This window comes from Nyctereutes procyonoides, unplaced genomic scaffold (genome assembly GCF_905146905.1).
Source record: "Nyctereutes procyonoides isolate TBG_1078 unplaced genomic scaffold, NYPRO_anot_genome, whole genome shotgun sequence".
NCBI lineage: Eukaryota > Metazoa > Chordata > Mammalia > Carnivora > Canidae > Nyctereutes > Nyctereutes procyonoides.
Genome location: NW_026575140.1, coordinates 27486594 through 27504596, shown reverse-complemented (window position 1 = coordinate 27504596; position 18003 = coordinate 27486594). Strand labels below are relative to the sequence as shown.

Sequence of the window (18003 nt, the reverse complement as noted above, 5' to 3'; positions counted from 1 at the left end):
TGCCCACACCATGTATCCTGCCCAGAGAGTTCTGCAGGGCCTTAGTTCTGGTGGAGGTGGTGTCAGGTCTCATTTCACAAGCAGACCAGAGCCCACCTCGTTAAAACTCACCACACTCAGGCCAGGGACCAAAACCAAACACAGCCTATAGCAGACAAAGAGAGCCTCTGCAGATGACTAGCTTGAAGGATAGAGGAGCCGGAACACAATAACAGAGCACATGCAGCATACACCAGAGACACTCCCTGAAGTGCCAGACCCTGGACAGCATATGACCTCTTCTTCAAAAAAAACCATTGTTTTCAGGAGCAGGAGACATAACTGTTATTTCAGGATCAGGAGACATAACAGAAAAGGAGACATTTTCTGACCTGGGGAAGAAGGCAGAAACTTGGACAAAATGCCAAGATGAAGAAATTCATCCCAAATGAAAGAGCAAGATAAGATTACGGCCAGAGATCTGAGAGAAAAAGATATAAGTAACATACCTGATGGAGAATTTAAAGCAGCAATCATAAGAATACTCACTGGGCTTCAGCAAATACTGGAAGACATCAGGGAGCCCTTCTGCAAGATTTTTAAAAAGTTAAAAAAGAATCAGAGATGAAGAGCCCAATAAACAAGATTGGAAACAGGCTTGATGTAATGAACAGCAGCAGGCTGGAAGAAGAGAAGAATGAACTTGTGACACAGAAGACAAGGTAATGGAAAATAAGGAAGCTCAACAACAGAGAGAGAAGAATTATGGATCATGAGAATAGACTTAGGGAACTCAGTGACTCCATCAAATGTAATAACATTCGTGTCATAGGAGTCCCAGAAGAAGAAGTGAGGGGAAAGGGGACAGAGAATTTATCTGAGGAAATTACAGCTCAAAATTTCCATAATCTGGGGAAGGAAACAAACATCCAGATCCAGGAGGCACAAAGAAGGCTCATCAAAATCAACAAAAGCAGACTGACACCAAGATATATTGTAAGTAAACTAGTAACATGTAGTAATAAAGAGATCACGGGTTAGAACTCCATGGATCCACTTATATAGGGATATTTTTTTGGTACAGTACTATAAATGTATATTTCCTTGTAATTTTCTTTTTTTAAAAAAGATTTTATTTATTTATTCATGAGAGAGAGAGAGAGAGGCAGAGATACAGGCAGAGGGAGAAGCAGGCTCCATGCAGGGAGCCTGATGTGGGACTTGATCCTGGGACTCCAGGATCATTCCCTGGGCTGAAGGCAGGCACTTAACTGCTGAGCCACCCAGGCAAGCCTATTCCTTGTAATTTTCTTGACAGTTTATTTTCTCTGGCTGTTTTTATTATAGGAAAACAGCATATAATACGTATTACACATACATGTGTTAATTGGCTGTTTTGTTAGCCTTAAGTCTTCTGGACAACAGTAGGCTGTTAGTAGTTAAGTTTTGGGGAAGTCCAAAGTTATAGGCAGATTTTTAACTGTGGGGGCAGAGGTGTAGGTACCCCTAAACCCCCAACTGTATTCCCCTTTTACTAGGTTTGCCAAATGCAGCAAATAGAAATACAGAACTCCAGATAAATTTGAATTTAAGATAATTTTTAGTAAAAGCATGACCCAAATGTTGCCTTGAGCATAAGTCATTGCAGTTTAAGTGAAGATCGGATTTAACTGGGTATCCCATGTTTTATGTGATGTTCTACCCCAAGACCGCAGGCAGCCCTCAGGTCTCACATCATCTCCTTTCTTTCACTGTCTGAGTCTTGAAAAGTGTGAATGCATTTACTGTCACTCCCCAAGCCTTTCTCAGTCTCAGGGCTTGGCTTTCACAGTTAATATTCCCCCAAAAGGCCTTCCAATGTTGCTAAATGTAAGGTATGTTTTATTGTCACCTCCTGGCCTCTTGGTGACCTTTGGTGAGCCTGAATCTTCTCTTGTCTACTGGATTCTGGAGACCCTGCCCTGGCCTCTGAAAGCCACTTTCCCCTCTCCCTCTCTCCCACCATCAACATGGCCCTTTGCCGGGCAACCCCAGGGTCTGTGCTGACACTAGACCAACTCCTTCCTCCAACAGCGTCTCCTGCAGGACCTTGGCTCTGCCTACACGCCGTTCCTCCCAGCTGCCTAGGTCAGAAATCAGGCCTCGTGCCTCATCCCAACAGGTTCACCCCGACTCCTGCAGGAGCCCCCTCATCTGGCTTGGAGTCTAGTCTTGCCTCTCTTTGATTCATTTCCTTACTGTAATCAGGGAGATCTTTCCCAAGTGCATAACTTATCAAATCCATTCCTGGCTTTAAAGTCAGTGTCCACAGTTTAAAATCCAAGCTTCCTAACATAGCGTGTAAGATCTGGGTATCTGGTCCCTGCTGGCCTTGAAGCTGCCTTCATCTGCCCTCAGTCCCCATCCCTGGCCCTCCCTCCCATTTCCTGAGCCTTTTGCTCCTTCTGGGAAATGCACAGTGGAAGTAGATAGCTCCTCCTCACCCGGAAGCCCTCCCTCCACCCCTTCTTGAGTGAGCTTCCCACCACACAGAGCCCTATCCCCTTACCCCAACACAACAGTTGTCTCCCTACCAGGCTGGAGCACCAGTCAGGCAGCACTCCTTCCAACTTCTATCACAGTGGTATTCCTGGCACACAGTAGGTCTTGGTGTCTCTTCTTTGGTTGTACTGGTTAGTCCCCTGGACTCAAAGCCCTCAGGTGGCCACTGGGTCCTTTATCTCTACGCCTTCACATGGTACCTGGTGCAGAGCACTGGAGAGATGCTAGTTTAGTGAAGGGGTGGTCTGTATTTCAGAGTCAGAGTCAGCCTCTTCAGTAAATTTGTAAAAGATCTATTTGAAAGGCTTCAATGATAATTAATTTGAAACACAGCCATCAGAATCAATATTGGTAATATTGTTGGGAGCAAGAAATCCCAAACCTTAAATCTGTCACATACCCTGGCACTAAAGCCTGCTTCCCTGGTTTACAAAGAATGGCATGTTATTTCATCATTAGCCTTTACAATTTGATGCTGCAATAGTAATATGAAGTTTTTTTAAAATAAGCTTTTCTTATTCTTTTTTTTCTGTGAAAATGATAGCTTTCTGTTTTATTCTAGAGTGCTTTTCAAAAAACATCAGTAATGACCAGTCAGTCTCCCCACCCCACCACACACAGACCACAAATAACGCACCCAAGCTGAGGTCCATGGGTACCTCTCACCCACAAATGGAAAGGTGTGCTCTGCACAGAAGAAAGACACCCACTTTAGCAGCCATGTGCCCCTCATATCAAAAGTTTCCATCAGAATGATACCTTCCAACAGAAAAGAAAATAAAAACGTGTTTCAGAAGTAACTTAAGCTTGTTTTTAAGTATTTAGAAAAATGTTTCCAATATGCACATCCCTAAATATGCTCACTTATTTTTGTAAAAAGGTACACTCATTTCTATCAAATTTAACTATTGGATTCCTAAATTAACCCCCAAAAGGAATCATAATATTCTGTCTTGATTTTCTTTCTTTGTTAACTGTTATTTAGGGGGGAAATGACTCCTACCCTAAGTTCCTGTGGTTTTCACTTTTAAGTTTTGTATATTATACTAAAATATTCTATGACAAAAGTATCATACAGGCTGTGTAATAAACACAATAAACTATTTGTTTATTTTCTGTGTTTCTAATCTGGGACAGATAAGTTTAGTTGAGTTATAGAGGGGGACCCAAGATGGGAGAGCCTGACCAATCCCTTTGTGTATGTGGATAATGGACAACAGAGAGTTATACACCCTGTGTCCAAAGCTGAGAAGGGATGCCACTCTAGAATTTGTACTCCAGCCTTGTTCCTGAAATGGCACTGGTAATCCTCAAGATTCAAAGACAAATGAAGGTACTTTATCTATTTAAAATAAAACAACAATTTTTTGAGCATATATAATTACATCATACACCAAAGCATTTTTTAAAAATGCATCTTTTAAAGAAGGGGGGAAAAACAGAAATACCTATTATTACATTAAATTTCTTTCAGGTAGTGATTTTCTTGGAATGTGGCTGAAATTCAGATCCAAATCAAAGATGATAGGACAACTGGCTGAGTCATAGGCAAATTATTCTTTTCTCTCCCAGAAAAAATCATTTGGTAAAATTCAAAACACATTCATGATTTAAAAATAAAAACTAGCCCTCTTCACAAGCCAAAAGCAGAAGGGAACTTAACTTGATCAAGTATATTTACCAAAAAAAAGTCCTGAAAATATCCCCCATAAATAAGTTATCCCCCATAAAAAAGACTAGTACATTGTACTGCAAGATCCAGCACTAAATCAAGCAGAAAAGACATAAAAGACAAAGGATTAGGAAAAGAAGAAACCATTATTATTGCAAATAACATGATTATCTGTACAGAAAACCCCAAAGAATATGTACTATCAGAAATAATAAGTTTAGAAAGGAAGCTGGCTATAAACCAATATAAGCAAATCAACTACATCTTTATACTCTGACAACAAACAAAACCACCTAAAAAGCAAACATAGGGAGGCCTGGTTGGCTCAGTCAATAGAGTGAACAACTCTTGATCTCAGGGTTGTGAGTTCAAGCCCCACGTTGAACATGGAGCCTGCTTTTAAAAATAAATAAATAAATAAATAAATAAATAAATAAATAAATAAATAATAAAATTCTAAAATAAGAAGCAAACACAAAGCAAGGTACCTAGAAATAAGTCTGATAAAAGATGTAAAAACAAAGTTTCTGGAGAAACTTTATAAAACTTTGTTGGACATTAAATACTTGTCCTATTAGGTATCAAGAGAGCTTTTATAAAGCTACAGTAAATAATGTGGTATTTGCGTGGAGACAGACTCCTTTACCAACGGAACAGAGTAGAGAACCCAGGAACAGATGCTCAGACATGTGGAAAATCTGTGAAGGGCAGAGGTGGTAGTGCAGATCCTTGGGGAAAAGATGGACCATGGAATAAATGGTACTGGGTCTAGTGATGATCCACGCACAGAACTCAAAGTTGCACATGACCTCACAACATACACAATAACCAGTTCTTGATTGCTTAGACTTATATAGACTCTTAAAACTTTCAGAAAAAAAAAGGTAAGGAAGTATATGATACTGGGGTAGGGAGGGGCTTCTTTAATCAGCAAACAAAAAAGTGTTAACTGTATAAGAAATGAGCTGTAGGGGCACCTGGATAGCTCAGTGGTTTAGTGTCTGGTTTTGGCTCAGTGATCCCAGAATCCTGGGATCAAGTCCCTCCTTCTGTCTCTGCCTATGTTTCTGCCTCTCTCTGTGTGTCTCTCATGAATAAATAAATAAAATCTTAAAAAAAAGAAATGAGCTTTAAACTTAATCAAATTAAAGTAAGATTATTTTTTGGCTTATTACTAGAAAGACTGAAAAGCCACAATGTAAATGAGGAAAACATTACAAACAAAGCAGATATTTATATTACATACAAGTGTCCAAGATTATTATCTAGAATATATGAAGAACTATGAACAGTAAGGAAAAGACAACCAAGTTTTTAAAAATGAGCAAAAAATGGAGCACATGGGCAGCTCATTTGGTTAAGTGTCTGGCTTTTGATTTCGGCTCAGGTCATGATCTTGTGGTCTTGAGATGAATGGGCTCTGTACTCGGTGGAGAGTCTTCTTGAGGATTCTCTTTCTCCTTTCCCTCCCTTTTGCCCCTCCATGAATGCCTTCTTTCTTTCAAATAAATAAGTAAATTTTTTTTTTTTAATGAGCAGGAACATGAGCAAGCATTTCACAAAAAGAAACACAAATGATATAAAAACATGTAACAAGATGCTCATTAGTAATTCAGGAAATGCAAAATGAGACCACAGTGAGATACCCTCTTATACCCACTAAATGGGCAAAATTAAGGGTCTGACAATCCCAGAGGGTAGCAAGGATGGGATTCAGTGAGGCTGATAGGAGCATGACTTAGGACCACTGCTCTGAAAAGCAGTTCAGCACCAGAGCCGACTTCTTATGGTACAGACATATTTTCTGGTCCTCCCTGTGTGAAGATTATGCCTTCTGCTCTGTTTTTTTTTTTTCCCCTCTGCTCTGTTGATGCACAGCTTCACTGTATGACTTGCTCTAAAGGTTAGAACCTAACCAATCCTCTCTGAGCAAAGTGGCCAGTACCCTCTTTGCCATCAGATGACCAACGTTCCAAGTAGAATCTTCTCCCTCCACCTATATCTGAGTGAAACAATGTGGGGCGAAGCCATGGCCAGCTTGCCATTGGCCTGTGATGACCAAAAGAAATGCATCTCTGCTGTTTTGCTGTGATCCATTAAGATTTGGGAGTGGAGAAGGTGGGGAGGGTAAGGACTATTGTTTGTTATTTCTGCATAACTTAGATCAAAAGGTTGAACATTCATATGCCCTAAGATCCAGAAATTTCACTCTAAGGAAAATTCCCTAGAGACACTCTTCCACAGAACACACACAAAAGAACCTTCATACCAACATTGTCTATAACTGTAAAAAAAAAAAAAAAAAAAAAAAAAAAAACCTGGAAACAACTCAAATGTCCTTTGGTTCAGAGTGGATTGATAAATTATGGTATATTTGCAAAATTATACAATCATCAAAAGGATGCATTCTAGTTACACACAATAACGTGAACAAGTCTTATCAATAGGATTTTGAGTGATTAAAGCAAGTCACATGCAGCACAATATCATTTTTTTAAAGCTCAAAAACAAGCAAAACTAACATAGCTTTGGGGTACATAAATATAGCAGCAATGATTTTTTTTTTTTTAAGCAAAGGAATGGATTGAATTGATGGTCCTGAAAGAGGGTGCCTGGGGGCAAGGTGGGGAATTAGGCAGAAGATGAGGGAGGGAAGTAACACACAGATGGACACTCTGACCTTGACTATTACCCTACAAAGGCTCAGATGTGAAATATTTTAGGCTTTGTGAGATACAGAGATACAGTCTCTTGTCTCTACTCAACTCTGCTGTTATAATGCAAAACCATTTGTTCTGACTGTGACTGTGTGTTCCAATAAAACTTTATTTACAGACTCTGAAATTTGAATTTGGCATACGTTTTCAAATCGTGACATATTACTCTTATTTTCATTTGTTTTTAATTATTTAAACATGTAGAAATGATTTTTAGCTCATAAACCCTACAAAGGCACACGACCCCTCAGATTTGGCCCATGGGAATTTAAGCACTCCTGCTTTAGTACTCCGGTTGGGCTATGGGTTCATGGGATTGTTCATTCCTACCTGTTCCATTTATCAGAGATTATTTTTAATGTTCTTAAGAATTAAAAACAGATAAGCCAATTTTTTTAATGGGCAAAAGAGATGAAGAGGACTAAGAGACACAAACTTCTAATTATAAAATAAATAAGTCACAGAGATGAAAAGTATCGTATTGGGAGTACAGTCTATAGTACTGTAATAACATTGTAATGTGACAGATGGGGACAACACTTATCATGGTGAGCACTGAGTAATGTACAGAATTGTGGGGCCACTATGCTATACACCTGAAATTAACACAACACTTTGTGCTAATTATACTTCAATAATAAATAAATAAAATTTTAAACAACAACAACAAAACAAAACATAAGCCCTGGTTCTAAGAAGAGCAGCATAAAAGTAAAAGACACAAAGATAGAGGGACCACAAAATGTGCAAAGACACAGGAATGCTTTCCAAAACTCTTCCTCAAGGTCTGAGATATTTTTCCCTTGACCTCAAATTTGGGCACTGTCATAACTCCTCCACCCCTCACATCAATAGAGCTCATTGTATTGAATATCTGAACTAATGGAAAATTTGGTTGAGAGTATTTCCTGCATCTTATGGCTTTTTGTTATATGTTAAATTAGCATACGCACAAAAAAAAACAGAATTGATTTTTGATTATCATTTTAACTGGATCATTGGCCTAAATGATGTAATTTTAAGTATCATTCTCTTTGGATTTCAAAAGCAAACTTGCTGAAGCTTATTTAGCATTATCTGGAAAATACCCCTTTCCCATCTGCTCTGTTCCATTCATGCACTAAAAGGGGTATGTTTTTAAAGGCCAACCTATAAGCATTTCAAGAAAACTTGGGGATAATCCTGAGTCTTATCTAGGATGATGTTTTTCAATTTAGAAAGATATAATGGTGGGATCATTCAACTTTCTCTCTTGATTCTTCTCAAGACAGTCCCAGTGGAGTTTTAGATTTCTGCTTTACAGGTCACATTCTCCTTCTTCTTCTTCTGGAAATCGGCAACTACAGGCATCTTCCTCTTGGGCAGTTTGTACTTGTCTCATAAATGCTGAAAAGTAATTTAAAAGCAACTTATCTTTCATTGTTTGTTTTAACCATTTAATATTCAGTTTCCATAAATCACAGTCACAGAACATCTCTAAGTAGCAACGATGCTCAACTCTAATTTGAACAAGTTCATCAGTAAGAGAGATGACAGCAAGTAGGAGGTTTTTCTCAGGATTATTTACAATTTCTTCTTACCAATGACTCTTATTGGTCCTGAAAAATGATTTTCTTTATTTTCTACAATGGCTAAAAACTTGAGCATGAATCACCATAGTACAAAATTAGTCATATCCCAAACATAACCATAGTTTCAATTAAACAGTATATATTTTAGTCTAGAGGGTTACTCAGATTACACACCAGACAGTTTCTTTTAAATGAAATGCTTCTGGCACCAAGATATTAAAGATACTCCCACTACTTCCATTGACCAGCAATTAAAGAACTGATTTGTGCATTAGCTTCCTTGTTTTCTTTTACATGTTAATGTGAAGTATTTATGTTACTGCTGAGCAACTTTCCATCTTTTTTTTAAAGATTGTATTTATTTATTTGAAATAGAGAGAGAGCATCCATGCAAGTGGGATGAGGGAGCAGAAGGAGAGGGACAATTATGGAGCCCAGTGCAGGCCTGATCCCAGCACCCTGAGATCATGACCTGAGCCAAAAACAAGAGTCAGATGTGTAACCAACTGAGCCACCCAACCCTGAGCAACTTTTCATCTTAAACAGATTTTTTAAAATAGCCCAACAAAGCAAAAGGGCCTGCCTTGATATTACATGTTTCTTACTATAAAAATAAATAAATAAATAACCAAAGGGAGTGACATCACAAGATGGCAACACAGTTTGCTCCTGACTTTGGTCTCCTTCATAAGAAGAACAACTAACAACCATTTAAGAACAAGACTCCACTGATAGACCCTAGAACATGGGGATGAAACTGCAGCATCCCTACCTTTGCAGCACAGAGACCACAACAGATTGTATTAGGAGGGTAAGAGAAGCAGTTACGTTGACCACATTGCCCCTGCTGCAGACCACCACACCAATAGGTCTCGCTAAGCCTCTGGTTCCTCCAGTGGGAAAAGAGAACCTCAAGGTAACCACCATTTTCTCCCAGTATTGGAGTCACTTTACAGGGGCTCCTATTCTGATCTCACACCACAGGGATGGCAAGGGAATCTGTAGGGCCCACCACCAGGATTCTGACTGTGGTGGAGAAGCAAGAGGAGTTTGCAGCAACCAGCACACAGATCTTGGCAGACTGAGTACATACTTGCAGAGTCCAAATAGCAATCCCAACCAGTAGCTTTGTTTATCCACAGAACAAAGTGGAAGGCTCAACTTGACCAGGGAAGTTGAGGAGGTAAAATCTGCCTGATTCAGATCCTCAAACAAGGAGTTTTGCCTGCTATAGAGTGTGATTTGCCCATGCCCAGGCAAAGAGTTAAATTACAACTCCACCTGAAGTGGAAAATGTCTTCCAGCCCTGTCTAACCAGAAGGGTTGATGACAACCCCTGAAAGCCCAAATTCAATACCTGGTGAAAATATCTTTCAGGAATGAAGAGGAAATCAAGATATTCTCAGATGAGGGATCCCCGGGTGGCGCAGCAGTTTGGCGCCTGCCTTTGGCCCAGGGCGCGATCCTGGAGACCCAGGATCGAATCCCACGTCGGGCTCCCGGTGCATGGAGCCTGCTTCTCCCTCTGCCTGTGTCTCTGCCTCTCTCTCTCTCTGTGTGACTATCATAAATAAATAAAAATTAAAAAAAAAAGATATTCTCAGATGAAAAGCTAAGAGAATTGTCACCAGAAGGAGACCAGGAGGTCTATCCTAAAACAATAGCTAAAGGAAATTCTCTATATAGAAGAGAAATGATAAAAGAAAGAATCTTGGAACATCAAGAAGGAATAAAGAAAAAAGGAATGAACAAATATATGGGTAGATACAATAAATTTTCCTTCCCTTGAGTTTTCCAAATTATGTTTGACAGTGAAGCAAAAATTATAACAGTGTCTAATATAATTCTCAAAGTATGTAGTGGTAATATTGAAGGTATTTGTATTATAAATTAGGGGCAGTTAAAGGACACAAAGGGAAGTAATATTTCATACCTTATTCAAAGTGTTATAATGTTGATACTTAGTAGATGGATAAATTATCTATAATAACAAAAGCAGCCATTACAAGAGCTATACCAAGAGCTACATTTAAAAAAAAAAAGTATAGTCAAGTCAAAGTGGATTACTAAAAAAATGTTCAAATAATCCTAGGAATGCAGAGAAATGAAAACCAGAGAAAGCAAACAGAAAGCAAAAAATAAAATAGTATCTTAAGCCTTAACATATAAGTAATTACATTAAATAATACATGGTTTAAATGCACCAATTAAAGATGGAGATTAGTAGAGTGACCATTATATGTTGTCTATAAGAAATTCACTTCAAATATAAAATGTGGGCACCTGAGTGAGTCAGTTGGTTAAGCACCTGACTCTTGGTTTCAGCTCAGGTCATTATCTCATGCTTGCGAGATCAAGCCTTGCATCCAGCTCAGGGCTCAATGTACAGTCTGCCTGAGATTCTCTCTCCTTCACCCTCTGCCCTCCCCCCACTCATGTGCATGCATGCTCTTTCTTTCTCTCTCTCAAATAAATAAATAAAATCACAAAGGCTTCATAGTTAAAAACTAGAAACAACCCAAATGTCCCTTATTTGGTGAACGGTGAGGTTCAATGATGCCACGGATGCTGGTCAGCAATTAAAAAAACAAACAGGGATCCCTGCTCAGCAGGTTAGCACCTGCCTTCAGCCCAGGGCGTGATCCCGGAGTTCCGGGCTCGAATCCCACATCAGGCTCGCTGCATGGAGCCTGCTTCTCCTTCTGCCTGTGTCTCTGCCTCTCCCTCTTTCTGTATCTCTCATGAATAAATAAAATTTAAAAAACAAACAAACAAACAAACAAACAAACAACAAAACCCCATTGTTGAAGCACATCATGCCTTGGATGGATCTCAGTGGCACTAAGCTGACAGTGAAAAAAACCAATCTGAAAAGGTCACACCCTTGTAATCCTCTTACACATTGCATGCTTCTATCTATATAACATCCTCGAAGTGACAGAAGTGTAGAAGTGGGAAACAGACTTGTGGCTGCTGGGAGGGAGTGGATGTGACCACAAAGGACCAGCAGGAGTACGATCCCGGTGGTGAGGGAATACATCTGTATTGGTTGTGCTGGAGGTTACACCAATCTACTATACATGTGATCAAATGACATACAGCTATACACACACAACATGCCAATGTCAACTGCCTGGTCTTCATACTGTGCAGAAGAAGTATGACATGAATGACACATGAGACTTTTCTGTGCTGTTTTTACAACTTCCTATAAACCTATAATTATTTCAAAATAGAAAGTTTTTTTAAATAGCCTAAAATTTTTAAAAATGGATTACATTTTCATTGCAGCTCACTAATTACTCATCATTACTCTTGCAAAGCATTTTCATTGTAGGTGGGGGTGAAGGTGGGAAGGATAATTCTTTAAATCAGAGGTTTTGTGAGAGCTTAGGACGATAATTGTTTTCCTGTGCATTATAGAATTTTAGCAGCATCTCTGACTCTTTTCTAGATACCTTCCACACCCCCAAGGTTGTGACCACCAAAACTGTCTCCAGACATTACCAAATGTCCCCTTCAGGGCAAAATTGCCCCTCCTTGATAACCACTGTGCTATCCTAACAAAAAAAAAGAATCTTTTCCTTTGTACTGTAAAAAGCCTTGCCTCAAAAGAGCTCGCATCGAATATGTTTATATTGATCTTACGTTGTTTGAATAAATACAGGAGTTTCTTTCTGCCATGTTTAATGACAGAGAAATGGAAGATGAGAAAGAACACCAGGAACAGCACGGCAACTGACATCAGTGCGAGAAAGAAGGTGATGATCTGGGAGGTATGACCTTTAAAAAAGAGCAAAAGGAGAAATGCATGCAGATATTCAGTTTTGCAAGTATATTTATATTTATAGTTACATTGGTAAACCCCTGATCACAAGGAGAAGCAGTGCCTTGGTCATCTCCAACCAGCTAACTTAATACACTTGCCTGCATATCGGAAAACCTTTTTAGAATAATTTTTCTAGACATCCACAAAACTTAAGTGGCTTGACCTCTCTAGAATATAGAAAATCTGGGACTCTATAATCCCCTTTATTTCACATTATCAAAGGTATAGTATTTATCTGGGTCAAGTCTCACCTTGCTCTGCTTACAAATGCATGTCTCAGATTGCATGACAAATATTTGGAAAATATTGATGGGTTTCTTGATGCCAGGATAAAAGAAGGAAGGCATGCAGGAGGTGCCTGTTTTAGGCAGAGATGTGAGATGTCACAGTATTGAGGCAAATTAGATTACAATCAGAATAGCCACAATACATCCACTCTGATTTAATAGCAGTGAACCAGCTACCTGGATCTCTTGCAGGGGCTGACGTGGTGGCAGAGGCTGTACCTGGAGAGAAGCCAGCCGAGGCTGGTCCACATACTGCATCACTTTCCTTCGTCCCATTCACAAGTATGGACTTGCCATCCAAAGAACAGCTTAGAAAATCCAAGGAAAAGAATTTAAATAATTAATTTAGGTACAGATCATTCTAATAAAAAATATTGACATTTTCCATCCAGTAATGCAGCCTAGTGACAAAGATGTGTGGGTCCGAGTTCATAAAGATATTATGGAAAATATACACTTGACTGGCTGGCTTCCTCCAGCGTTCACAGTTCTCCATAATTCACCCTGTTCTACTGACCTAACTGGGTTCTTCTTTCTTCCCAGCTGGGGAGCCTTGTCCCACAACTGTCCCCAGACTGTTTTGCCTGGTTAGTCTCTCACCCTTAATTTCTTAAGCATATTTGACTATCTCTGGCATATATAAGGGGTTAGGAGTTCTTAACCCTATGACATGTTGGCCTCAGACATACTAGGGTTTGAGCCCTGGGTCTGTCCCTGTGCAGAATGACCATGGGAAAGTTAAGAAAATCTCTCTAAGCCTATTTTCTCACCTGTAAAATAAGGTATACATACTGCCAGCACTGTTGTGAAGAGCAGATGAATGATCCCAGAGACACACTTGCAGGGGCTGGATTTTATGAACCCAGACACATACATTCCAATAAATGGTAGCTATCATCATCATCATCATCATCACCATCATCATTGTCCTATATCTTTTCCTTCATCCCTTTATCTAATGCAAACCCACTCTTCTTCCAAAACCAATTTAATCCTGCTTTCCATGCAGACTCATTGACTTCTCTAAACTATTTGTGTTGAAAGACCTTAAAAAAACTTACCAATGTGTACCAACCAATATTTTTGTAAAACCTAAGAATTTTAATGTAAAATAATAATAAAAATGATTTTCTAGTAAGAAAATCAAATGAAAAAAAAAGAACAAAGGCATACAAAATACAAGACCTCCATTTTTATTAGAGTTGACAGGCACACCACTGTCAATTGACTTAAACGTTTCTAAACACTCACTTTTAGTGTGTGTAGTGTTTTTGCTATGAGCACCACAAACTGTCCATGGGCTAGCACCCATCCGCAGACCACACTCTGAGTAGCTCTGATCCTGATTACACAAGTCAACAGACAAATTCCCATGTATGCTGTTGGCTATTTTACTTCTGTGGTGGGCTTGTTTGCCCAAGTAGGTGTTATGTTTTTGAGGGTAGGAAACATATTTTACCCTTCTTGTATCATTCTCAGTGCTGTGGCATTTCACTCTTGAAGATGGGCTGATTGATCAGTAAGGAAAGGTAAGAGGCAGCAAAGAGATTGGAAGGAAACAGAACAGAACAGCTGGGGCAGACAGTAACAAAGTTCCAGCCATCTGAGCTAAATGCTCTGGGCATTATTTCTGTAGAAAATGCGTACTTTGTGTATCAAATAATTATTACCTATTTGTAGGTAATGCTGCCTATTTGTATTCTCTTCTATGCCTATACTTGATAGGCTTTTTAAGTAGGCTGCACGTGCATGTGGGACTTGAACTCATGATCCTGAGATCAAGACCCTGGATTGTTCCAAAAACTGCACCAGCCAGGTTCCCCAGGATACTTGATAGATTTTTTTAAGTTTCAATTATAACATTCTTTGTTTTAAAAGGTTAACTGAGATCCTTTATTTTGAAAGCAAAATGAAATTATACATACTTTGTCCAGGGTTGACAGATGCCATGTTTCTGATCATTAAATGTCCCAAAGCGGCAGTCTTTACAACCTACAAAAAAATTAAAGCAATAATTAAAAAGGGAATATTTAGACCAGAAAGGAGCTGAGACAACAAACAGAAACAGTAACTTTATAGTAACTTTACAGGTAATACAATGGCACTAATTCATATCTTTCAATAGCTACTGTGAATGTAAATGGTCTAAATGCTCCAATCGAAAGACACAAGGTATCAGATTGGATAAAAAAGCAAGACCCATAGATATGCTATCTGCAAGAGACTCATTTTAGACCCAAAGACACCTCCAGACTGAAAGTGAGGGGGTGGAAAACCATTTATCATGCTAATGGACATTGAAAGGAAGCTGGGGTGCCAATCCTCATATCAGACCTCAGTTACATGTGGAATTTAAGAAACAAAACAGAGGATCATAGGGGAAGAGAGGAAAAAATAAAGATGAAATCAAGGAGGGAGACAAACCATAAGAGACTCTTAATCATAGGAAATAAACTGAGGGTCGCTGGAGGGGAGGGTAATGTGGGGACAAGGTAACTGGGTGATGGACATTAAGGAGGGCAGATGATGTAATGAGCACTGGGTGTTGTATAAGACTGATGAATCAAAAAAAAAAAAAAAAAGACTGATGAAATCACTGAACTCTATCTTGGAAACCAATAATACATTATATGTTAATTAATTGAATTTAAATAAAAACATTTTTAAAAGGGAAGGACTTAGTCACCCAAGTGGAATGTCATATAGCAAATAAATGGTATTTATAAAGAGAATCTATAATGGTTATAAAGGGAAAAAAAGGAATATTTTCATGATTTATAAGTTTTCCTAAGATGAACATAGTTACCTAATAATAGTCATTAACTTAATACAATCTACAGACTGTTCAGTAATGCTTCTTGAAACAAAATCCCAAGACAATTAATATTTTTATTCTAACTGTACATAGACTATTGTGTGTGTATGTATATATATATATATACATACACACGCACTATATATATATGTATATATATATGTAATGTATGCAAATGCATGACCCTGGTGAATAACAAATGTGACTTCAAATTATTTCCACTGACTGAAAAATAATTTTGTAAATATCATATATGTGACTCAGTGGTGATTTTTAAGGTGCTACCCATCTATATTTTACTTTATATTCAAAGGACCAAGACTTAAACTAATGGCATATGTCTAGATCAACAAACTTGACCTGGATTGAAGAAGAACAAACCTACCCTGTTTGGTTAATTCTTGACCTTGTTTACAATCCTGTTCACACATAGTGCATCCTGCCCCCAAGCAGTGGAATCCTGAGATGCACTCACACTCCGCATTGCTGATGGGGGAACACACCTTCTTGGTCCTGAAAACACCTACAAAATTCCCCAAGTTATATTACACTTGACCTCTGAATTCAGGAAGCAAGTTTATATTCTGCAATAAAAATCATAATTTAAAAAAACCCCATGAAAACCATGTGCACTCTTATAATGTTCCTAATGACCTTAAAAGTATAAAGCTCATTTTTAAATTTCTATAGAAAGGACGCCTGGGTGGCTCAGTGGTTGGGCATCTGCCTTGGGCTCAGGTCATGATCCCGGGGTCCTGGGATCGAGTCCCACATCGGGCTCCCCTTGAGGAGTCTGCTTCTCCCTCTGTGTCTTTGCCTCTCTCTGTGTGCCTCTCATGAATAAATCAATAAAATCTTTAAAAATAAATAAATAAATCTCTATAGAAGACATTTTCACATTTTCCTAGTTAAAAGCTTGTCTCTTGTCAAAATATCTCTGATATTCAAAAGCTCAATCTACAAATTATTGCTTTTATAGCAAATTATTGTACTGGACCTGCCTTTTGACAGAGGAAACAGCATATTTAACACTTGATACTTTCCACAAAGATCAATACACTAGGGAATAAAAACCTGTCTTCCCAATATGTCCAGATCAATATGCATCTTTTAAAGCATACCTTCACACTGCCTGCAAATGTCACAGGCCTTTTGTCCACTGGTGCTGGAGAAACTATTTGGAGGACAAGGAATGCAGATCTGACTCTTGTTTTTCCCACAGAAAGTACCTAAGAAGGTAGATAATAGGCGTATGTGGTTGACAATGCACAGTCATCACCCTAGGTATTATGAAGTTCACACGAAAACTATAGTATGAAACAATGATCAGTTTCTAGGTGGCACATTTTACATTTTATTTTGATTGACTTTTTAAAATTATACATTTGCAAAACTGCCCTTAGCACAGTCACAGAATTACAAGGTATAGATATTACAACAAATAAACCGATAGAAAGAAAACATGGCTACATTCATACAGTTAAGATGTAGCATCTGAGAAATATTTCAAAATGAATGAATAAAAAGATCATTGAAACAGAACTCATTAACCCTGGCTACCAGACTAATGAATCATATGTTCAACAGAACAGATGAAACACACATGTTAATTTGGTTCTTACCAGCTGGGCATTTACTACATGAATCCTGCATGGATCTTGTCCTCTCAAAATTCATGACCAACAACACGGTAGCCACTATGTTGTAATAGCCACTGCCCATGATGAAATCTTGCATAAATAGGATACGTCCAAAGCAGATCCTAAAAGAATTTTAATCAAAGTAGCTGGTCTCACAAATACCACTCTGCAAAAGGTAAAAATTTCCAAGAATGAGATAGTTTCTCCTTTTTAGGATTATCTATATTTCAACCACTGCCCATGCAATTCTACAAGACCATAACTCAGGGTTTTTCAGAAACAATTAATGATGGAATATTATGGGAAAGGTGGCAAATGCACAGACACTTCTATGATAGTAAAGCATGACTACACATATAGTTTTGTGCAGATTTGCCAAAGGCTAAGAGTGCGCTTTCCAACATGTTTTGCCAAAATGCAGAAATAACAATAACAAGAATTTTTGGGGACTTTCATAGACACTTAGCATCAGCATCCAGATTTCAACAATGCCAGCAGTTTCCTGCCTCTGAGATAGAGTTCTTAAAATGACAACCTGTCCGTCCTTATCCAACAGTTCAGCTCAGTGGGGAAATAGCTCATTATCGCTCTTTCTCGTTTATCGGAACAATATGTGAAAATTTCAACACCCAATTGCTAAAATGTTGAAGCACCGCTCTACTCAAAACATTATCACATTTTCTTAACAGACATACATTTGCCCATTTTGAGATTTAAAGCTCATAAAGTAACAAAACTAAGAAGTAAGAAATGTTTTTTGACCAGGTACTTGAGCTTTATTTAATAGGCTATGGAATAAAAGTTATTAGAAATTGGAAGGCAAAAAGTCTAGACATGGAGAAAGGGAATAAAGCTTCTATCCTCGCCCCAACTCCATTCCCCCCAGCTGCCCCAAAGGAACAAACCTTAAGATCTCAGGGCTGGTGAAGAACTTTCCACTCCTTGATCTTCA

The 18003-nt window shown here is 38.6% G+C and overlaps 1 protein-coding gene across 1 annotated transcript; it reads right to left on the bottom strand.

Annotated features, from left to right (window-relative positions):
• Positions 1-8193: 8193 nt before the first annotated feature.
• Positions 8194-18003, bottom strand: TNFRSF9 (TNF receptor superfamily member 9). The gene is made up of 8 exons (XM_055306187.1): positions 17957-18003; positions 17034-17217; positions 16533-16640; positions 15797-15934; positions 14522-14588; positions 12774-12904; positions 12129-12263; positions 8194-8295 (listed from the first exon to the last, which is right to left on the bottom strand). Exons 2-8 carry the CDS (start codon positions 17146-17148, stop codon positions 8207-8209), a joined length of 783 nt encoding a protein of 260 aa, XP_055162162.1. The 5' UTR covers positions 17149-17217; positions 17957-18003; the 3' UTR covers positions 8194-8206.